The 24,015-nt window shown below is 48.7% G+C and overlaps 1 protein-coding gene across 3 annotated transcripts in view; it reads left to right on the forward strand.

Annotated features, from left to right (window-relative positions):
* Positions 1–18,931, forward strand: part of DYM (dymeclin) — a 343,795-nt gene extending 324,864 nt beyond the window's left edge. For 2 of the 3 annotated variants that reach the window (XM_039228828.1, XM_039228829.1), the window contains exon 17: positions 18,523–18,931. In XM_039228828.1, the coding sequence (XP_039084759.1) occupies positions 18,523–18,672 (150 nt within the window). In that variant the 3' untranslated portion in view covers positions 18,673–18,931. The remainder of the gene's footprint in view (positions 1–18,522) is intronic. The other variant, XM_039228827.1, reaches the window with a different exon arrangement.
* Positions 18,932–24,015: the final 5,084 nt, after the last annotated feature.

Here is a 24,015-nt window from a genome sequence, read left to right on the forward strand (position 1 = left end):
CTCAGTTTATTATGAGTTCAAGCCCATGTGGGCTTGAGATTCTCTCTCCCCCTCTCTCTCTGTCCCTCCCCCACTTGAACTCTCTCAAAAATAAATAAATATAAACTTAAAAAAAACTTTCTCCCTTCTCTGGACTTTCGTAAATTACACATATTTCTACATTTCCAATGATACTTAACACTTCTGCCTTGTCGTATAATTATTTTTAGAGGTGTTTTGTTTCCATACCTAGGTTATAAACACATCGGTGCAGAGTGTATCCATTCTTTTTGGTGTCTTCCGTGCCAGTAGTTCTCACTGGGAAGCCATCATGATTTTTTAAGCCAGAGTACCCTGATCAGATTTCCTCACTGCTCATGTGCCCCTCCCTACGGAGCTCCTCGGGCAAGTCAATAAGATGAGAGGGTTCAAACCTTTTTCTTGCTTGATCAGGTTCCTGAATAACTCCCCCCAACTGGAATATGTCCCCACCTCTCCTTTCAGGGCCACCAGATCCACTGCCTCATCAGCCTCTTGTAGCTGCTCCTGTTCATAGGCTCTGTCTCTGTTCTGTGTCCTGAGCCACCACAGCCCTCAGTAGGGGTACCGTCCCTCCCCCAGCGAAGCCTTACTCGAACTGTGACGGCATCCTAACAGGACCTGCCTTCTCTGCAGCCCAGGCACCTTGGATGAAATGTACAGACAAAAGCCTATGGAGGGCAGGCAGGCTCCAAGCACTGGCCAGGACCATGCAGGACTTTATAATAAAGGAGGAGAAGCTTTTGAGCCAGCTTTGCAGGAAATGATAATGTGGTGGGAGAGACACGTTAGCCATAAAGAGCCATCTCAGAAAAGGCATGGAGGCAGGAATTGGCTGGAATGTCCCCAGGACCTCAGGGATTTCGCTTCGATGGTTTGTGCAAAGGAGAGGCTGATGGTTTGTGCGAAGGGGAGGAGACATGAAGCTAGGAGGTCGTGTGGATCTGTGTGTGTACATCCCGGGCTCTGTCTAAATCAGAACCGGCAATTAGTACATCCTGTCTTCTGACAGTAGTTTACATTGAAGAATTGCTTGTTAGTGATTCTTTTTTCCATTTGCATTCATCTTCGCTCTTAAGTAATTAAGATTACTTAAGGGCAGGGACCGTATTTCATACTTTTTAAAAATACATTTATGGGGCGCCTGGGTGGCTCAGTCGGTTAAGCGTCCAACTTCAGCTCAGGTCATTATCTCGAGGTTTGTGAGTTTAAGCCCCGCGTCAGGCTCTGTGCTGACAGCTCAGAGCCTGGAACCTGTCTTTGGATTCTGGTCTCCCTCTCTCTCCACCCCTCCCCTGCTCAGTCTCACTCTATTTCTCAAAAATGAATAAATGTTTAAAAAAAGTGTTTAATTCTTTAAATATGTTTATGATACAAAATAATCACTCTATAACTTATTCTCATATTGTGTATCTTAAAAGAAGAGAAAAAATTCTTACCTGTTTGATAATATATAGGTTAATATTTAGTGATAAAATTACATGTCTGGGATTAATTAGCACTGAAATAATTCAGAAGAGGGACGTTTGAGGTCAGTGAAAAAGAATGACCTTGAGTCGGTAACTTGTAGCTGGTTGATGGGCACACTGTTCTCTCTGCTTTTGTGTCGGGGGCACTTGTCCCTAATAAAACAGGGAAATGGTGACCCTCCGATCGTCCCAAGTAAGCGTTCCACTTGGGCCCCCAGCCTGTGCCCCTGACACTGCAGCACCGTGTGGTAGTCGCCTGTGCCTCCCTCTACGTTGCCACAGCCCTGACCACCACCACAGCCAGGAGAGCAGCCAGGGGTCAGCCAGGGTTTTGGTATAGTCACAATAGATGATGCAAAACTCATCAGCCAGATGGTAAAGGAGACCATTCTTTGTATCCACCATTGTGTTAAAATACCATAATTGTTATAGCATCAGTGGCTATAATTAAAATGTAAATATTGGGGCTTCTGGGTAGTTCAGTCAGTTAAGCATCCGACTTTGGCTCAGGTCATGATCTCCCTATTCGTGGGTTCAGGCCCCACATCGGGCTCAGAGCCCGGAGCCTGCTTCGGATTCTGTGTCTCCCTCTCTCTCTGCCCCTCCCCCACTCTCACTCTGTGTCCCTCTCTCTCAAAAATAAATAGACGTTAAAAAAATTTTAGTGTAAATATTAATACGAAGGAAGGGAAGATGCATGGATGAGTAGGTCACCTTACAAGAGGGGTTTTAATCAGAAGTTTTATCTCAACACATCTTCCTTCATCAGAGGTGTTTGTTTGCTCACTAGGATGCGGAAACCTTGGCAAGACTATCAGCAATGTCAGTTACTCCTGCAATAAGCCCAGTGCTCTCCCTTCATCTGCTGCTTTTAAAAGTAAAGCTCTACAGACACCTGGGTGGCTCAGTCAGTTAAGTGCCTCTTGATTTTAGGTCAGGTCATGATCTCGTGGTTCTTGGGATCGAGCCCCATGTTGAGTTCTGCGTTGACAGCAGAGACTGCTTGGGATTCTCTCCCTCTCTTTCTGCCCTTCCCCTGCACATGCTCACTTGCATACACGTTCTGTCTCAGATCTCTCTCAAATAAATACATAAGCTTTATTTTTAGAAAAAGAAAAGCTCTGTTGTTTTAAGTTTATTTATTTATTTTGAGAGAGACAGAGACAGTGTGAGCAGGGGAGGGGCAGAGAGAAGGGTAGAGAGAGAATCCCAAGCAGGCTCCACACTGTCAGCTCAGAGCCCAGTGCAGGGCTTGAACTCCCGAACCATGAGATCATGACCTGAGCTGAAACCAAGAGTTGGACACTTAACCGACTGAACCACCCAGGTGCCCCAATAAAGCTCTAATATTTTAAAAGTTCCAGAATTCAGATGGTCATTGCTGAGCACACAGTATTTCTCTTTAGGGGAAGTTTATAGTTTTCAGCTTATTTTCCTATTTATCCCGAATTTTTATTTATTTATTTATTTTTATTTATTTTTTAAAAAACAAAACATATGTCTAGATTCTTTCTTCTAAATAAACTCCATGTATAAAAGAGCATTTTATTATTTGTTTCCTATATCCAAATCCTAAAATATGTTGATTATTTAAAATGTTTATGAATATTTTCCCAGTAGAATCCAGTCTTACTTTCATGCTTGCAGTATATAACAAATTGAGTTATACATGTCGTCCCTGGGAATAAATGGAGAGAGAAGCAAAGTATCTTCCTTTATTCAAATACTTAAATGTGGAATAATTAGAGCCGATGTTGTAAAACACAAGACTCCTTCCTGTTAAGCCACTGTCCTATTTTGGAAATGACTGTAGATCTTCAAATCATCACCTACAGATGTTATATTTCCTTCTGGGGCATCGATTTGAAAAAAGAAAAAAATAAGTTACAGTGGAGATCAAAACAGAGAAGGGAGGAGTCCCTCTATTTCCCAGTTTTCCTGTGGCCGTGACCTTTGTCACAGGGCAGGAGCTCCTCTGTGGCGTGACCTGAACAAGGCAGAGCGAGGTGCTGGCCCGGCCTGGCCTCGCCGGGCCCCAGTCCCACATGAGTCACTTAAGCACCGCAGCCCTGTCGCCAGCATCGGCTCCTCCATGGTTCCAGCCTCATCAGCGGTAACGCTCTACAGACGGAGCGCTAAGTGTCAGAGAAGTGACGCGATGTGCCTGAGTTTATTATGTGTTGGTGTCAGAGCCAGGTCTACACTTCAGACGTCCCGTATTTCCCCTCCATCATACCAGTCATAGCTTCGCTGGCAGAGGGACGCTATTCATCTTAGAAGTTTATGCTTCCTTATCACAGTGTGTATTTCCATTTCATGGAATCAGTAAGTGTGACCATTGCCACCAGGAGCATTGAGTACCAGCTGCCTCCCTTTTACAGCTTGCGGTCTGTGGCAGCTAGGAAATCAGAAGGGACAGGAGGCAAAGTGCTCGCCTGGCCCCGCCTCGGCTCCGACAGAGGCTCATCCCCCGGCCCCGCCTCCCTTAGCCTGTGTTTGCAGTGACACCTGCCCCGCCCATCTCTGCAGCACACAGAGCAGATAGAAACAAGTGTGACTCCCGCATTCCTTGCCTTGCTCTCCCTGACCACCGTGGCCCGGTTCTGTGGCCCTGCCTGACCCCGTACGTGAGCAGCGTCGGTGAGACCTGGGGCTCCGGGAGCAGGCCCCTTCACCGCGCGTCCGCCGCCCCACGTGGGCCGCCCTGGCCTTGGCCGTCAGTACCACTGCTGTGCCGCCTCTGAACATACTCCTAACCGCCTGTGGTGGTGTTGCTCCGTGATAAAGTTATAGAGTGTCCCCTGCATAAGAAATTACGGGAAAAAAATGGAAATCACGTGGACTTCCGTCAGTGCAGTTAGGTTTCTAACCTGGCCCGGGCCGGTGCCGTGCTCCAATTTAGATGGGGTGCACTGATTTTTAAACTAACATACTAAGGGATGAAACAAAGACTGTGCGTTTTTGTACAGGAAAGGGCACACGTAGGATTCGTGAATGGCAAAGAACTGGCTTTCATAAATGGAAGATTTGATCTCTGTTTCAGCTTGCAGATATTAATATCGTCACCTTCATTAGCTTTCCCCAAGTATCTTCCTCAGTGTCGGGCAGTCCGAGTCATGTTTGATCTTGTGATCACATCACCTGTCTCTTACTCCCCTGTCTCTATGCTGGCTTTGGAAAGCTGAGAGTCTGGAGTATTTTTTCTTTCCTGACATAATAGTGACAATAAAAATGCTCTCTCTGCAGTGGGCTGTTGAGGTGCTCTAGTTAGTTGTGGTGCTAAGATAAAGAAGGACTGCGGCTCGCAGGTCTCCCTGAGCTGTCGTGAACGTCCTGCCTGCTTCAGGAAGGCAGGAACAGGGTGATGGCGGAGGAAATGGGAACGTGACCAGAATGACTTGAAAAATGCTAAGTCTACTTGGGCCATGTCCCTCCCTCCCCGTCACACACGCCCTGGCCGTGCCAGCCTGGGGGCAAGGGGATGGGTTAGGGGTGGCTGCGTACATGCCTATGGCAGGCCCGGTACCAGCACGACCCCTGGGCTGGCTCCGGGGCCACCGGTACCCAGAGTGGTCTGCCGCCAGCGGCCAGTTCGTTCATTGTGGGTGTGTGTGCCCTCGTAGGGTGTTTCTCGGGACCCTGGAAGGAGCCATTTCTCCATTCGGCCTTTCCGTCTTTCAGCTCCTCATACCCTGCCTTACCTCCTCACTGCAGGGACACCTTTGTCCCAGGAGGCGAATTAAAACGATGCACACTTTGGAGAAGCTGTGCGTCTTGGCCCTGAGCTGTTAAGAGGCTGGCTGTGAGTGGGATCGTACACGCACCGTCCCTCGAGAACGTCACACAGGAAGAGAGTCACTGCTGTGGATTGGCCGGAGCTGCGGACACTTTGTATTCCAGATCTGTGCCCTGTTAGCCTGGTCATCTCTGCAGATAAACAGCAGTAGCATGAAAGCAGTTAGATGTTTGTGGAATGATCGCATGCTAGTGAAACTAGGAAGGTCATAGCAAAATTAGGATTGTCTTGAAGCACCATTTTCCGCCAGCCTTTCCGATACTTTTTATTGCTAATCCCCCTGCATTTGTTCTCAAGCTCCTTGCCTGTGGTTCCGAGCCTCTGCATGTGGACCCAGCCTAGCCAGTGACCCCAGATACTGATTTCTTGTTAGATCTCTGCCACAGCTTAGCCTTGAGGCTTGAAGTAAATCACTGTTGCTGTAAACCTGTCTCCCCATGTTCTAAATGCAGGAGCCGTCTGGATGGTGTCTAACTAACTCTTTCCTACTCCAGTACTCGGGGTGCCTTAGCAATCTGTGGTCTCAGTCCCCCCAAGTCCTGAGAACCTTTACTCCCACGTACTGCTCCTCCTCCAAAACTGAAATTCTTCTTAGCTCTGGTCATTCTTTCCCTTCGGCCTCCCAGGATCACGGAATATTGGCGCCCAAGAATTCGCATTATCACAAGTGCCTACCCAGGTGATACAGATTAGCATCTGCTCTATGGATCTCTCTTTTTTTTTTTAATGTTTTATTTATTTTTGAGAGAGAGACAGCATGAGCAGGGGAGGGTCGGAGAGAGAGGGAGATACAGAATCCGAAACAGGCTCCAGGCTCTGAGCTAGCTGTCAGCACAGAGCCCGATGAGGGGCTCGAATCCACGAACCGCAAGATCATGACCTGAGCCGAAGTCGGACGCTTAACCGACTGAGCCACCCAGGCGCCCCCAGTGGATCTCATTTCTTGAACATGATTTTGGCGGGGGAGACGGGCTTGGTACATGCAGTTTGTCGGGAGAGTGTTACGAACACACACACCACCATCGTCACTGCCACACCTCCCCAGTGCCTGAAGAATCCAGGAAAAATAACATACAGGTCAAACTCTGACCCTGTCACCGTTAGCACCCCGCCCCCCACCACCTACCCCTGTGCTCCTTTACCCCTCCTCCCCAGCCCCTGAACCACTCTTCATTCCTGCCCTGCTCGTCCCTGCCTCAGGTGGCCTCCTCACCTCTTCTCTACCTGTCCTTACAGCTGGGGTCCCACCACCTCCACGAAGGCTGTCCCGGACATGACCGACTTACTCCCCTCTCCCTGATGGAAACTCTGGAGTAGCTTTCTTTCCATTTCACTCTCCTTGGTATTTAGCAACGAAGTGCTCTTTCAGTACTCGGTTTGTGTGTTGATGCTTCGTCTCCTTACTAGACTCCCGGCCCCTCGAGAGTAGGAACTCTGCTTTATACTTGCCATGCCTCACAGTGTTCCCCACGGAAGAGGCTGCTTGGTTGATGAGGATGGAGTGAGAACGAGGGGCGGAAGAAGTGTGTTGGCTCCGGGAGCCAAGGCGACCATCATACGTGACGGACACGCAGCCTTTCACTTTTTCCACGCACTGGGGTATAGTTTGAAATTTTTAAATCTTAAATTTTCAAAATTCAAACTCTTGAAAGTTTGAAACTTAACCACATTTTTTGAACTATAAAGTTAGGTGTATCCAATATTCCCTGGATATTTTAATGTTTTTTTTTATTTTTTTATATTTTTACTTTTTTTATTTCTAGGAGAGAGAGAGAGACAGCGTGAGCAGGGGAGGGTCAGAGAGAGAGGGAGTCACAGACTGAAACAGTCCCCAGGCTCTGAGCCGGCAGTCAGCACAGAGCCCGACGCGGGGCTCGAACCCACGAACCGCGAGATCATGACCTAAGCGAAAGTCGGACGCTTAACCAACTAAGCCACCCAGGCGCCCCTCCCTGGATATTTTATATGGGCTTTTTGGTTACTTCTCCTGTGATGATAATGTAGCAGATATAAATTCTAAGTTATGTACATCTGTGATGGTCCAGGTTAGAGGAGAGCTGTTACACCCTTCAGTTCTCTTAGCTTTACAGTTGAATCTAGAGTAGGGTAGGTTCCCCCTTTATTTTTCTCTTCTTGGTCCCAGTTCTCAATCCCAGCTCTGCCATGCTTGAGTTCTTATTCCCCCTTCCTCAGTGACCATCCCAGCTTCCCACCTGGCTCTGTCTTTGCTTCTTCCTGTTCAGGTTTCCCCCAGAGAAAAATTAACGAACTGCTCTGATTAGTTCTTTCCTTTTTTTTTTTTATTAAGATTTTTTTTTAAATGTTTATTTTTGAGAGAGAGCATGAGCAGAGGAGGGGCAGAGAGAGAGAGGGAGACAGAATCCAAAGCAGGCTCCAGGCTCTGAGCTGTCAGCACAGAGCCCGACGCAGGACTCAAACTCACAAACCTTGAAATCATGTCTGAGTAGAAGTCAAATGCTTAACCAACTGAGCCACCCAGGTACCCCTTGATTAGTTCCTTCTGAAGCATTCATTGCTTATCTCCTGTCTTGAGGTGTTCAACCAGTTGAACATCTTTCAACTGCTGGGCATTTTACAAAGCTAGAAGGGCACCTGAGTGGCTCCATCAGTTAAGCATCCAACTTCGACTCTGGTCTGGATCTCATGGTTCGGGAGTTCAAGCCCCACATCGGGCTCTGTGCTGACAGTGTGGAGCCTGGAGCCTGCTTGAGTTCTTTGTCTCTCCCTCTCTCTGCACCTCCCCCACCCCTGTTCACACTCTGTCTCCCTCGCTCTCTCTCTTAAAAATAAACAGTAAAAAATTTTATAAAAGAGTAGGAGTAAGTATGTGGGAGGGGGTGTTCAGTCCCTTCTGATGCTGACATTCCGTGATTCCATGAGTTCTTAGAACTAAGGCTCAGGAATGTAATATGGATTTTTCTAGTTGACCTAGATCTGGTTTAATTTTTTTAAGCTAGGGAACACTCCCCCCCCCCACCCCCACCATCTTCTAGATAGCTTCACCTCACGTTTACATGATTTTGGAACTTCACAGGCATAACGGTCCTTGAATGAAATCTAAGACTCACTTCATACCAAATTTTGCTTTTTGGCACACAGTAGTATTCGGAATCATTTACAGCTTTATGCCCCTGTTTCCTTTCCTCTAGATTTCCTGATACCCTTTGTTAGTTCTAATGACTGTGCAGAAGTAAACAAATCTCATTTTGTGTTTTTAATTCATTGACAACACATGTTGGAATAACCATGAGGCCAAGACCTTAACATTTAACGAGAAGTCACAGGTCTGGCTCACCCACTCAAGGATCACGGTTGGGCCACTGGGAGGTACAGCCATAAGAAGTACTGAAACTGACCTTTAGGCTCTAAAATAGTTGCCATTAGAACCATGGCTTTTAAGTAGGATTTTCTCCAGCTAGATTGAGGAAAACATCATTGGTTTAGCAACCACAGGCTTCTCACATAACACTTGGAATAAATTGTTCTTTCCATAAGCAGAGGGGGGAAAATCCTCCTACCTGTAATGGGTGCATGGGAATGTTGACTGTCAGAGGCTAGTTTTAACTTCTTGCTAAGGAATAATGAAGGCATGACTTTTTAAAAAATATTTAGTTTTGAGAGAGAGAGAGAGAGCAAGCAAGAGAATGCAAGCAGGGGCAGGGCAGTGAGAGAGTGGGACAGAGGATCCAAAGTGGGCTCTGTGCTAAGGGAAGACAGCCCAAGGCAGGGCTCAAACTCACGAACCGGGAGATCATGACTTGAGCCGAAGTCTGACACTTAACCGACCGAGCCACCCAGGCGCCCCAAAGGCATTACTTTTCTAAGAATGGGTAATGTCCCTTATAGTCTTGGAAAACTATCACATTTGCTTATAACTTCAGTCCTAAGAATGTTCAAAGAAGCTAACTCTTAAGAAATCAGATATAACTCTTCCAAGGTGTCTCAGGTGGAATTGTCTTTGCAGATAGCTCTTTGACGTATTGGAGCAAGGGCTGTGTTCTCATCAAACATAATCACCAGAACTCTCCCTCACCAGTGGCACGCCAGTCTAGGCTGAAGTGTGCCAATGCAGCCTCCTGCCTGCCTCTGTCCCACACGTAATTCCCAGCATAGACTTTTCAGACTCTACAAGGAGCCTTGTTTTGCCAGAATTTGTCTCAACATGATTCAGAATCTTTCTCCAAATCTGTATCTCTCACTCCCCTAGTTCACGTATTAATCTCAAAAAAAGAAAATAGTGTAAAGAAAGATTATCACTGATACAGTACTTAGGGCTTAAGTGGTAATTTGGGGGCATCTGGCCATACCATAATCTGGGCAAGAGTAAACAGTGAAGGACTGATGACAGATGGCACATGTCTCCACTTACATGTGATGCACCAGTCCAGTCCATGACCGTAACTGATATACAAAGAGTTCACCATTTTCCATAATTGGATAGATTTTAAAATATAAAATGGGGCACTAACTATGTATATCAACATTATCCGTTATCTATGAGCCGGATTTTTCTACCAGCAAGAATCGGACATGGTAGAATGGTGGCAGACAAGGAGTGTGGCAATCTGAGAAGTCAATGAATCTGTTGGGTTTGAAGCTTTGCCCCCCAGACCTCAGTAGGTCAGCTCCTTTGCTTCTCAAAGTGACACGGGCTTAACTTGGCTCACTTTGCTCCCAGTAGGTTGAGGCACTTATTCCACTAACTCACCTAATGTGCCAGACGCAATCTTCCAAACTCCTCCACCCCCGATAAGAACTCTGGGTTTTTCTACAAACAGCAATTTGTACACATTTGTTCATTTATTCCTTCCTTCATTTATTCAGTAAACAGCTCATACACCCCTGGCAATACTCTAAGCACTGGGGGACCCATCAGTGGAAAAATAAAAATCTCTGCCTCCCTGGAGCTTGTATTCCACTTAGAATTATATCTAATGGTAGTATATTTATTTTCTGGGATCTCACTCTCCTGGCCAGATAGCTGGGCCCTGTCCAAACTGCGGAGCCCCTGCAGAGGGATGATTCCTGCCACCACCCACTCAACCAAGAGCCTGCTTCCAACAAAAGAAGTTCTGCCAGGAAATGCTCCACTTTGGCCCTTCATCTCCCACCCTGGAATCAAAACGTCCTCCTCCTCCCAGCCTCCTAAATTGGAATTGATTTGCCTTAGAAACAGGTGCTTTGACTCAGTAATGTGGGTCAGTCTTCTTGACTCGTTTACACAACCTGGACTGCTTCCTCCAAGCTGATGACCTTTAAATTACAAACATCACTCCCCAGCCTGTTCTCTCACCAAATGAACGGACCCGTCACCCCGGCCCTCGAGGCCAGCCTCCCTGTCTCCGCCCTCCATCTCCCCCCCTCCCCCCACCCCCGCCATGGCAGCTGGCCCCAGGGCCTGTGCGCTGGCCCCACGCTGCTTGCCAGGCCCAGAGGTATGCTCTTGCCTCCTGAGGGGCTCTCCACGTGCAGTGCCAGTTTCCTGTCCCCAGCCCTGTCCCTGCAGGTTGGAACCCGTCCATCGGGGCCTTTCTCCAGCATCCACGACAGCAGGAGAGCCTGTCCACCCATCGTCCTCTGTGCTACCACACTAGCCCTCAGAGGGAGAAATTCACAACTAAAGGTATCTTCGCTTCCCGTGGTCCCCTCAACCTGGGTCTGTAAGAAGAGTTAACCAGGGATATGTGCTCAGGCTTCACACTCAAATGAGGTTCAGAGTCTGGCCAATGACATGATGGTAGCTGTGAGGAGACCTCATCACCAGGGTGGGCTCAACTTTCTACTCCATCTATGTTTCCTAAACATTTTTTGACCACTGGTTGGTCACAGAAGCTGTGTCACTTGCACAGGTGACAAGACATTGTCCTGAGCAAGAGGTGGTCGGTTATCCCGCCTGAGCTGCCAGGACAGGTGCCTGCTCACCCGTAACCCTCTCCCTGGGTGGTGACTTAACTTCCCAGAGAGCCCCCCACTCCTGGCCAGCCAGACTGCCCCCACCTACGCAGTGTATTGTGACGGTCTTCCGAGCCACCCTCACCATGGGCTTCTTAATTTTAGTTTTGTATTTCATAATTTCTAACTTTTAATAAGTAGCCTTTTGTAAGTTTCTGTATTTTGAATTCAGCTTTTCATTGTCTTTGAAATTTGCACAAGCTAGAACCCCACATTCAGGGCTGCTGTCATTCATAGACTGGTGCCCGCCTTCTTTTTGTCGGTTAAGCAATAATGATGCTTGATAACATTTGTAACTCATTCCACTACACATAGAAGGGACTGCAGTCCAGCCTTGCGCGGGTGGTAATTTAGCTGAAAACAGATGCTTCCTGATCTGTCCGTTCCTTGTTTCTCCTGGAGTTTGCTGTCCGAGCCCATCTAACATCTTCCGACCCCAGTGTTGGCCAGATGGACCGGGAAGGGAGCCCTCCTGGGCCACTGTCCTTCCATGTTCCTTGCTGCCCTCTGTTCTTATCCCTCCCGAATTATATCCCCTGTTAGCGGAACACCCGTTACTCCTCTTTCCTTCCCCAGCAGCCTCCAGCACAGCATCTTGTATACAGCTGGTACTTAACCAACATTTAGTTCAAGGGCCCATCGCTGAAGGAGGCAGTGTTTCACAGCCATAGCATAGGAGGGTGAGAAGGGGAGGGAACCTGGATAATCCTTCCCAAGTGCACCCCCAGATAAAACCACTGTCTGTGAATGCTTGTACCTTGCTGTCTTGCAACAGGATCTTGAAATCAGTTTACTTTTCACGTGCACAGACCCTGCCCACCGCAGATGCTGCGTGCCGCTAACAGGAACCCGCCTCCTCCCCCCTACCCCCACCCCCCCGCCGGCAGTGCTGGGTGCCTTGCGACTGACCATCACCTTTCCCTCGTCTGTTCAGAGGCTCAATGTGGGCTCTTAAAGAACTCTTTTTAATGTGCTGTGTGGCTATTTGATTTTAAGCTGCACTGAGTTTCTGGAGCCATGCCAGGTGCTTGCTAGGGTTTCTGGTGCTATCTATATAATCTGTAGGGGGAAGGGGGAAAACTCCATTGAACTTTTGTGGTAATAAAAATTATTGTAGTTGAGCCCTACATCTGCTCACTGAACTTCCTGTGGGTTTTCACCAAATCACATGACTGACAGCAGAAAGGCTTTTTGGTCTTTCAGGCTTCTGGTCTGCTTGTTATAGGCGAGTCTCAATCACCAAACCAGACCTTTGCTTTGTCTGTGGGCCGGGCGTCCGGATGTCCCACTGTGGTGGGTTGATTTCACTGAAGCTGATAAAAACATTCCAGCCAAACTTGAGAGTCTAGCATTACCTCTGGCTCCAAAAATCAAAACAACCGGATTGTTGTTGTAAGTAGCTTTGGATTGAGACCAAGCTCCAAGCTTTTTGAGAGATGGGTTTTCTCTCCGTATTGAGCTGAATCACAGGACGACTGTCTCAGAAGGAATGGGGCAGAAGCTTAGGCCCAAAGCGACCAGCGCCCTGCCCTCTGCTAGCCTGTTCCAGAAGGTTCTTGCCATAACTATCAAGTCAAAGCCCTGGTGTCCCCAGAGTCCCTCCTGTGCTTTCCCAGAGCTTTAGTGGTCCTCAGGCACATCCACCCGGCAGAGCCTGGAGGTGGGGGAGCCTGAGAAGTCCAGAGAGGAGATGCGGTTAGAGAGCGAATGCACAGACGTCAGCTCTGGGGAGGCCGGCCAGGGTACAAGCGGCCCAGTCAGAATGAGGACACTTGAATGAGGAAGTTGGACTTCCCTCAGCCATCACAGGATGGCATGATCCTTCGCCACAGGCTTGAAAAGGAACATAAAGAATGATTTTTTTCTAGGTTGTTGATCTGACACTCAGACTATAACATTTCTTGGACTGAATCCTGACAAAATGTGTCCCCAGCGTCGTTAGCGCTAAATAAAACCTTTTGTCTTTCTTTTCCTTAGCATTCAAGGCTTCTAAGATGTACTAGAGGAGCACATATTTTTAAGAATGTCTATTTAAATCTCCGACCGTGTTGGCTCTCTGTAGCGACACAGGTAAATTTGAGAGGGGGCCAAATTAAATCCAACTTTGAGCACAGCTTGTCATACAGAGGTTGAATTCACATTCAATCAGGCTGACTGAATAGTGTTTCCAAAACGCTCTTGTAATTTCTGTCTATTATTTCACCCTTTTAACATGTTCCCAGTACACAGCCTTAAAAACAACTCGTTGCAGAAAAAGGAAGCTCTTTACCTTGTGCTTTCAAATACGTGTAGCTGGTTTGAGGGAACATGCTCTTTTTTTTCCCCCTGCAGTTTAGGATTTATCCTCCATTCGGAACCTTTTAAAAAATGTTGGTGAATGGGGCGCCTGGGTGGCTTAGTCGGTTAAGCGTCCGACTTTCGCTTAGGTCATGATCTCGCGGTTCGTGGGTTCGAGCCCCGCGTGGGCTCTGTGCTGACTGCCAGCTCGGAGCCTGGAGCCTGTTTCAGTCTGTGACACCCTCTCTCTCTGGCCCTCCCCTGCTCACGCTGTCTCTCTCTCTCTCCTAGAAATAAATAAAACATTAAAAAAAAATTTTTTTTTAAATAAAAAATGTTGGTGAAAAGTTCTGAACAAAGAACCCAAGAAATAGCACCTCGCGGCTCACGTGTTCCTTTGAGGAGAGAGGAGCTGGTGCTGTCCGCTGAGGGGCAAGTGTGGGCACCATCCACAGTGTCTGGGGTGGCGTTCGCCCTCGTGCTGTTCTGTCTGTACTTGCTCTTTGCCCCCCACCCCTGCCGTGTCCAGTGCCACCACAACAACTTGGGCATCCAGTCTGTGGCAGGGGGCCAGCCTTCACGAGCCAGGGGCAGGGGCCACGCCTGAGCCTCAGCCCATGTAGCCACAAGCTCTAAAGCCACCGCGCGGCTCAGCCACAGCCTCGTGCTTGTCTTAGTTCTAAGTAGTTGGGAGGCTTAGCCTTTAAAGCCATCTATTGTCAACCCGAGGGACAGCTCAGGACCGTTAGATATTTACCCTGTCCCGGAGACTGCTCATTAGATTTGTCACGACCCTGTGAAGGAGACGGGATGATCAAAATAAAAAAATCTCAGGGTAAACTTTATGTCTTAAGAGTCTGGGTGAGGATATGAGCTTTGACCCGGGTCACCCAGCTACTAAGGCCTGGACTTGGAGCTCATAAATGCTAGGATCCTGTGTGACTCGCTTAGCTAGACTTTTAGTCCTGTGCTTTTGACACAGTCAAAAGGCTCTCAGTACATGTTTGCTGAGTGAATGAATCAGTGGGGAAAGATGGGGCCGAAACTCAAATTATCTGCTTGTCTTTCAAGTGCTGTTTCTGGGTACTTCTGAGACTTGATGAGTGTCTAAATCTGAAGTGTTTGAATGTGCCCACCCTACAGCAGGTGATTGGTTATGTTAGGCATCGTCTCAGAATTGATTCTGCTTTTATGGAGAACTTCTATAAAAATCATCATCGATCTGCTTGAAGAAAAACTTCGTAATAAAATACATGTCTGGTATTGACAGATACACTGTGTACCATTTTATATACTGTCTTCCATGTGCTGTTCTGTACTGTATTTTAGATGTTCTTGCCACTCTGGGCATCCTCCCTTGTTGAGACTCTGTGTGCTGCATCTGCTCCAGAGTGATGGGGTCATTGTCTTGACATGAACTTGAGCCACAGTAAAAACCAGGCATTTTCAGCTCTGTTCGATGAGGTGGTGGGAAGCACAGTCATGGGGATGCTGCATGATCGAAGGACAGAGTTGGACCCATCACTCTTTCTCGAAGAAGAGTCGTCAGAATCCCCCAGAACCGTGAGGGCAGACGAACATAGTGCCAGCCACCGAGCAACTCTTGCCAAAGTGTCTTTAGTTAAGCTGGGAGGAGTTCTTACAAAAGCATTTGGTTCTCTGGTTTTCTTTCCTAGTTCTTCCCTCAGAGACGCAGAGAGTAGCCTCACGCAAACGGCCTCACGTCCTTTCCTGAGGCCTTCTCAGGAAAACCCCAACTATGTCACTGGATGGAGAAAAGGTTTCACATCTTTTAATCACTTCTGTTTCTAACAACAAGTGTGTCGTATTGGTGACATTACCGCTCAGAAATGTAAGCTGTCGTTATTTCCAGCCGAAAGAGGCAGTGGGGGGGGCTCTGAACTTTCCAGACCGCCACCGTGTACCTCACTTCTCTCCGGAGGGGTCAGTGGGAAAGGTTTTCTCAAGTTGGAGGCCATTCTAAGAACTAGGATTTTCATCCATATTATTAGGGGGTAAATTTCCTCTTCAAACACAACCCCTCGTTCTTCCTTGATTAGGACATCACTGTGGCTTGGTCATTTTCTAAGGACCAGTATGCTGGGCTCTGTGCCGTGCAGTGAAGGGGCACAGAACTGCCCCTGAGGGGCCCCGCGGAGCCCAGCAGAGTTTAATTCAAGGATGAGGCACTAGGGTGGCCTCAACCCCGTGTCTGTTTCCACACAGACTTTCCCACCCTGTCAGACCTGCGCCACCCCACGGGCTGGGTGACCCAGAACCAGCTTCGCCTCCAGGCCCTGCTTGGCCTTCCATTAGGGGGGTTGGCCGCATCAGCCTCAGCAAGACATCGTGGTGACTGACCAGGGCATGACCAACCAAGGGTTGGTGGTAGCTGCACCGTGTTGCCACAAATGCAGGTTTCTCACCTCAAAGAACAGCACTGTAAGAGACCTGATCCTGTGACAGAGACTTATTGCCACCTCCAAGAACTCTGTCCCCTCATGCCTGAGGCCCCCAGGCCAGGCCGGAAGCAGCACAGAGCATGTGAGGAGCCTCAGCATGGGTGCCAAGGGCCCAGGCCCCCCCGCTGCTGAGAGGTTATGGTGCACCCAGGGTGGGAGGGGTTCAGGGGGCCTTTGGGCGCAGACAGCAAGGGGATGGAAAACTAGGGGCCCCAGCTGAATGCCAGTCACCTCAGAATGGGCTGGCATTCATCCACACCCTTTAGCTGACCAAACTTTCTCAGTCAGACTGCCCAGAGGAGCCGGGGAGGTGGGGGGACTGTCCCCTACGTCACAGTCCCCGGCATTGTCGTCAGCACACTCTGAGACTTTCAGCCTCCACTGCTGGTGATGAAGAACTGATTCGAAACACTCATGGTCTGAAAAGGCTGGGGTTTTCGTGAAACCACAGTACTTCTGCAAAGGCCTCTAAAGTACGGGGTACACGGAGCCTGAGCGAAGCCGTAGGGGTGGGTAATGCCGGTGCTGGCCTTTGGGCCACTGATAAATCCCGTTTCCCATTTGTGTGTATTCTGTATTTACATAACGCCTTTGGAGCCGTGGAGCAGAGTTGGTTTTCATTAGAGCTGTAACAGATGGGACTGGGCTGTGTGGTGTGTTGAAGTAACATCCATGACCAGGGCAACCCCCTTCCGGGAATTCCTATACACGTTTTCAAGATCTAGCTCAGAACTCACCTTGCCAGAAGCAACCCTTCTCTCATCTTTCTGGTACTCTGAGGACCCAGCACTTAGGTGTTGAGCCTCCATTATTATAAATACTGCTTTAAATCCCTACAACTGGGGGGGTGGGTGCGTGGGTGGGCGCACAGGTGGCTTTCCTGCCCATCCCCCTCCTCCATCTTAGTTTAGGCCTGTTTGCCTCCCGCCCCCCCCCACCCCAGACCAGGCCTATCCCCGCCTCTGCCAGACGCCCTCCATTCTCCACACGGTGATTGGAGTTGTCCCAGCACAGTCTCTCTCACCAGACCCCCTTCTCAGACCCTTCAGAGGCTTCCAGGACCTTAGCGTGGAGGCCAGGATGCCTCGTGTGGCTTCTGTGTCCCCCTGTGTCCTCCCAGGCCTGAGCCCTGCCCGCTGGCGCTTACTCCTCCCCCCCTGCTCCCCTACCTCCTCTTCCTCCTCTGCCCTGCAGCCCGGTGCACCCCAGGCCCCACACAGGCCTGGCCTCCACATGGTCCTGCAGGGGGAACACACTTCCCTCTCCAGCGGCTGCCCCGCCTCCGCCCCGGGCCTCCGGAGCCTCCCGTGTCCTGTGTCTCACGCATCACTTCTCGTTGCTTTGCTGTTGCTGCTGCTGTTTGTCTCCCCCTCAGACAGCGCATTTTCTGGGAGGGGAGGTCCGCCGGTGGCCGCCACCCCTGCACCCCTGGGCCCGCACCCAGTGCCTCCTGGCTCCGAGCAGCAGACGCCCAGCCAGTCCACTGACTGAATGAAAGACTAAGCATCTGCTGTTGCCTGGGACATGGTGGGTCCTCAGTATATAGTTGCTGCTTTCACCGATTCATTCATTCATCAAATTATTTAAGCGCCTCTGTCTGGGGGGGAGGCAGCAGCAAGCACAACGGGTAAGGATCTCCCCGCCCTCATATGCTCCATCCATGTTGGCTGCCCCCCTCTCTGCCAGCGCTCCCTCTGCCTCCTGACTTGCCCCCTTACGCTCAGGACACCGCCGCCCTCCCCTCTCCCTGCCCCGACTCCAACTGTGACAGCTCCTACCCTGGTCACGGGGTGGGGGCGGGCCTGGAGACCAGCAGCTGCCGCTGGAATGAGAGCTGCTTCCTCTGTCCCCACAGGAGTCCAGGTAGAAAACCTGAAACCTCTCCCCCCACCCCACCCCCCAGGTGCAGCCCTGCAGGCCGAGCGCTCGCTGAGCAGCCTGGCCGCGCTCACAGAGCCGGAGCCGAGCGTTCCTGGGGCCTCAAGGAGCCCCCCAGCTTCCCTCCCTCCGTGAGGCCATGGCCCTCAGCACGGCCCCCAGCAGAAGGCCAAGGCTAAGCTGTACGGAGCAGCTGCCGCCCGGCCTTCTGCTGCGGACACGTGCTTGCCCCCGAGGGTCAGGCCTCGGGAGTCGCCAGGGAGAGCGCTCCTCTCCACAGTGACTCGGCCCTGAAAGCCAAGTCTCTCAGGAAGAGCCGGCCCTCAGCCTGTGCGGTAGATAGTCTCTCCTTGAGCCCTCCGTCAGCTCCTCTGACATTTGTCCTCCCACATCCCCCACCCCGGCCCCTGCTCCACTAGGCAGACCGACAGACCGACGTTAGTGACTAGTGTGACTAGTGACGGGGCTTTCCTGCGGGTAATTCACATCTTCTCCAGAGTCATCTGGAAAGGGGCGCGTGAAGCTCCTAGGGCTCTCGGGCCCTGACCGGTCAGGGAGGCGGCTCCCTGCGCCCACAATGCCCCCGAGTCACTGCTGCTCCTTTGGCGTGGAACTGCGACATTATAAAATCGTCTCGTTTCTGTTGCAGAAATTTCCAGAACTGAAATTCAAATATGTGGAAGAGGAGCAGCCTGAGGAGTTTTTTATCCCCTATGTCTGGTCTCTGGTCTACAACTCAGCAGTAGGCCTCTACTGGAACCCACAGGCCATTCAGCTCTTCACAATGGACTCCGACTGAGGGCAGGCCACCGCCTCACAGCCTCCCCCCCTCCAGCCAAGCAGCCCTTCTAGCTGTTTTCTTTCCGGGGGACAGAAGTAGACAGATTGCCTGGTGCGTCTTCCATCAAAGAGAATCACACGGGCGTGTTTCCCTTACACACTTGGATTTGGAGAATCGGTGCCCAGTTGGCAATAGATCACTCAGCTTAGATTGTAGTGCAAAAAAATGGTGGGGGGGGGTACCCGACGATAATAAATGTAAAAAACCTGCTATTCCACACGCAATTTCATTTCTAAACCAAAAATCTAGAGCTTTTCCAGGAATCTGATGCCTTAGGCATATAACACTTCACCAGTCCATACTGTGGGGGTTTTGTTTTTGGGTTTTTTTTGCATGTTCAAGACTTTGGTTTTGGCTGTGTGTGTGTGTGTGTGTGTGTGTGCGTGCGTGCGCGCCAACATTAAGAAATACCTGAAAAGGTGACAGGACAGGAATTAATGAGGACATGAAGTCGTATGTGTGAGAGGTGGCCTTCCAGAGGGCCCATGATTTGAAAAACACGGTGGCCGGGCAGTTGGATAGAAGCCTGTAGGTCAGTCCCCGTGCATCCTTCTCAGAGAAAGAAACAGCTTCTTCTCATGAAGCTCAGATTAGCTTTTCTGCGGATTTGGCCTCTGAGCTGTAGCTGAATTAAATTGGAGTCTAGCACAAATTAAGTTAATCTACTCTGTATTAATCATTGGGAAAAGTTTCATTTTGAAAGCAATCTTTTTTTCTTCAACCAGACTAATAGGAGAAAAGGAGACCAATTTGATTAATACAGTATTCTACAGGAGATGAAAAACATGTTTTTCTCTTCATTTCTGACTTTGTTTACACTTTTCGGGGCCCTGAGCTGGAGGGAGAAGCTTCCGGCCGCAGGCACCAAGGGCAGAGTGGCTGAGAGACCTCGTTTCCATTCTCAGAGACACGGAAAGAATTTACTTCTCTGCATAGAAAGCACACAGTCCCAGATGAGACCAAGCACCCAGTTTCCATCTGCTGCTGCCCAGTCCATATGAGGAACAAGCTTCTCACCTGTCCTGTGTCCCCAGGCTGGAGGCCAGAGTCACTGGGGTCCGTCACAATGGGCGAGGGTCTAAGAGGAGCCATTTCCAGTCCCATGAAGCTCTGAGGAGCTTCATAAGGTCATAAGCGCCCCAGTATGTAAGTGCACATCTGTGTGGCTTCTACCCCTGAGAAGCCTGGGCTGTTCCGTCCTGAAGGACGGCTTTTGAGGCCCGTTTCATCGTCATCAGGGCCGGAGCCAAGGCTCCCTAAGGCTGACTGACTGACGAAGGGCTGTCACTGGTGGCGGGACCCACGAGGCAGGTGCAGTTTGCCCACTGTCCCCTCAGGCCATGCTCTGTTCAGGCCTCTCAACGATCTTCGCGAATGGCGGGGGACTGTCCCGTATCTCACTTACCGTCCCACGGACAGGGCCTCCACCCAACAGATGAGGCATGTTACCGGCTCCTGCCTAGTGTCGCCCGGGGGGAGAGGCGGTTTGAGGGTGGAAGGATCAGTCCTCACGTTCTGAACAATTGTCATTTTAGGTAGCAACTATTTTTTTCCCACACGGGGAAATGATACACAGCTTGAATTTGCTTCCAAAGCATTTTGATCTGCTTCCTTTCCTTTAAACCAAAACACAAAATTCTAAGAGGGCCACGTGGAACAACTGAACCTCTGGGAGGACCGTGGCCCTGACCTTGGAGGCCGAGGGCTGGGCAGAGCCGCGGGGTCGTCACAGCCTGCAGGGCTGTCCGTTGTTGTGGCAGGAGGAAATCGGGTCCCCTAAAGTCAGTCAAGGAGCTTTGATGGAGGGGGTCCTGCAGCCCCTGCTCCCTAGGCCCCTGGCTCACCGAGGTGCCTGCAAAGCCCCGTTCTCAGTGGGCGCCTGTCCTCCGCCCTCTTTTAATTAACCAAACGGCCGAAGCGCTCACTGGCCTAAAGCGCAGCCGTGGCTACCGCCCCACGCAGCACATGAGCGCACGCTCCCAGGCCCCACTGCGTCCCTGCCTCCGCTCTGGAGACCCACCAGGAGTCTCCTGATTGTGCAAAAAATTTGTTACATGACAATAAATTTAACTGATAACCTTGAGTCATGCTTGCGTTCATTTGCTTAGAAATCTGTTTTCCACAAAGTAAAAATGGGTAGAATGAGGCCGTACAGGACCATCCTGTGCTTGGATGGAGTTAACCTCTGATTGTACCCAAGAGATGGAAGTGTTACTGCACTGCGTCATAAACCAAGAGTTCTGCCACAGTGCTTGTTTGCGAATACATGGGCCCCTTTCAGTATCACATTCCCTCAAGAGCTGAAGGCCATGGGCAAAAACCTTCAAAATGGTGGCCCTGATTCCCATGGTCACCTGTCCAGCCTGGTGCCGTCAGATCTGTGAATAACAGCCTTGCAGTGTTGGCACCATGGGGCGGGCGGTCCTCGCGCAACTGCACACGGAAGCAGGAGTGTGAAAGAGCTCGAGGACAGAAAGCAAGAAAGGAAAGACCAAGAAGGTCTCCAAGGTGAGGCACAGAAAGGACACTACTCTGGAAGGAAATCACAGGAGCTGGAAACGAGGAAGATGGAGAGAGGAAAGAACATAGGACCCGCATCAGTCAGAACACTCAGCAACTTCCTCAAGCTTGCTAATGTAAAGAGAGAGCAAAGTTCAGTTTAAGGGGGAGATGCTCCCAGGCCTAAAATTTCTTAATACTCTTTAGGCAACAAACCTTTACTTTCTGGAGAGCCAGCGTTTTGCCTGAGGCATTAAATCTCTCTGCATAACTGAGTCATTCTGTGCTTCTTTCCAGAGCCATAGAGTTGTGCCACTTGCTGATACTTTATAGGCTTGGGTTTGCAAGGTCAACCCTTTGGGTCTCTTAATTCTCTCCCAGGCACTATGCCTCCAATTTCAGTAGGTGCCCCTTGATATTAGGGACTGATCCTTGGGCTTTCTGACACCAAATTCAAGGTTATTCCAGTGTCCTACATTGCCTTTGGGAGTTAATGAGATCAGGGTTTCTATTCTCTGATGAAGATCCAAGCCTCCTATGAATTTGGAAAGCTGAGGAATGGATTATAGCACACAAGTCACAGCAAATAATACATTTTTTATTTTTTAAAAACATTAGTAAAGCATAAAATTTAATCGCCTTAGAGTATGTCCATTTGGGGTTCTCCACACAAAGCAAGGGAGGTTCATCTGGACCTACCCCACCCTCTCCCCTTGGTCAGGTCATATATGGAAATGACTCCTCTCTGACTTTACAAGCCTTTTTTTGTATTTAAAAAAATTTTTAATGTTTATATTTGAGAGACAGAGCTCACACAGGGGAGGGTTACAAAGAGGAAGAGAGAATCCAAAGCAGGCTCCAGGCTCCGAGCTGTCAGCACAGAGCCCGATGGCAAGCAGAGGGAGAGGAAGAGAATCCCAAGTAGACTCCATGCTGTCAGTGCAGAGCCTGATGCGGGACTAAACCCAGGTACTGTGGGATCATGGCCTGAGCTGAGATCAGGAGTCAGATGCTTAACTGACTGAGCCATCCAGGTGCCCCTGCAAGGGTATTGAAAGTGCCAGATAGACAACAGCCTCTGGAATTTGCAAAGACCCTCCTCCCCCCTGAGGAAAATCAGTCCCATACAACTGACCAGGTAATATCTCACCATCTTGTTGGCTCTCACATGCCTTAAAGCAAAATTTTAAAATTTTGGCCAGATTTCCAAGTTCTTAGTTGGAGGGTTGGTCTAGATTACCTAGTCCTCCATTCCAATCAATAGACTATCCTTCATGGATACTGTGGCCCAGCTTGTAAATCACCTCAGTCCTGGGGCAGAAATAAAACAGACAATCCACACCTAGACACATCATAGTAAAACTGTTGAAAACCAGAGAAAAGTGAATGTTAAAGCCACCACTAGACTCTGGTAGTGGTGGGATTACCTTTCAGCAGAAAAGTGGAGGACCATGAAATCATGCCTTTAAGGTACCAAGAGAGAATGACTGCCAACCTAGAATCTTCTAGTTGGCAAAATAACAAGAATGAAGAAGAAGAAAAGACATTTTTCAACAAACAACTGGAAGAATTCATCAGTATACATATCCTAAAGAAAAATTAAGAGTGATCTAAAGGCAGAAAAGAAAATCATCCCAATTGTAAGGATGGTTTCAGGAAGGATTGAAGAGCAATGAAAATGAGAAAAGTACAGGTCAACATAAGTACTGATGATGTAAAACAGTAGTTTTGGAGTTTCAAATATATATCAAATTAAAATGCATGAAAGCGAAGGTATATAAGTGGAGAGGGCTTAAATAGAGTTCTAAGCCCCCTGCATCATCCAAGAAGAGGATTAAGAAAAATCCCATTTAATATTACACTTTGATAAGTCAAGAATGCATGTTGTAAAAAGTATTAGTAAAAGAGTGTGACTTTGAAACTAATTGGGAGGGTGGAATAACCAACTTAGTGGCAGGTTGAAGAGCTACAAAAGGGGATAAGAAAGAAGGAAAACAGAACCAGTGGAACAAATAGAAAGCGAGTTGCAAGATATATGTGATAAATCCATCATTGCATTAAATATAAATGGGCTAATGCTCCATTGCTGACAAAGATTGTCAGGCTAGCTTTAAAAATAACAATCATAGCAATGCCTGGCTGGCTCAGTTAGTAAAGCATGTAACTCTTGATCTCAGGATCTTGAGTTCAAACCCCATTTATGACATGGAGCTTACTTAAAATTAAATTTAAAAATAAATTTAAAAAACAAAAATCATCTGTTTTATAGAGACACTTTTTAAAACATAAATTTAGAAATTTTGAAAGAAAAGGGAGAAATAGCAAACAGTAACCATAGGAAACTGGTGTAGATATATTAATATTGAAGTAAACTTTAAGGCATAAAAAAAGAATTATTAGAAATAAAAAGGGTCACTTCAGTTATCAGAAAGAGGTAACAATTCAGGGCACATGGGTGGCTCAATTGGTTGAGCATCCAGCTTCGGCTCAGGTCATGACCTCACAGTTCATGGGTTTGAGTCCCATGTGGGGCTCTGTGCTGATGGCTCAGAGCCTGCTTTGAATTCTCTGTCCTGTCTCTCTCTCTCTCTCTCTCTCTCTCTCTTTCTTTCTCTTTCTCTTTCTCTCTCTCTCAAAAATAAACATTAAAAATTTTTTAAAAAGGTAATTCTAAATTTTTATGCACTTAATGATATAATCCAAAATACATAAAAGTTGATAGAACTAAGAAATCTATGCAAACATGCAACGATAGTAATTTCTTAACGCACCTATTTCAGTAATGGATAGAAAAAAAACAAG

This window comes from Hyaena hyaena, unplaced genomic scaffold (assembly GCF_003009895.1).
Source record: "Hyaena hyaena isolate Hyena2069 unplaced genomic scaffold, ASM300989v1 scaffold_33, whole genome shotgun sequence".
In the NCBI taxonomy this organism is placed as follows: domain Eukaryota; kingdom Metazoa; phylum Chordata; class Mammalia; order Carnivora; family Hyaenidae; genus Hyaena; species Hyaena hyaena.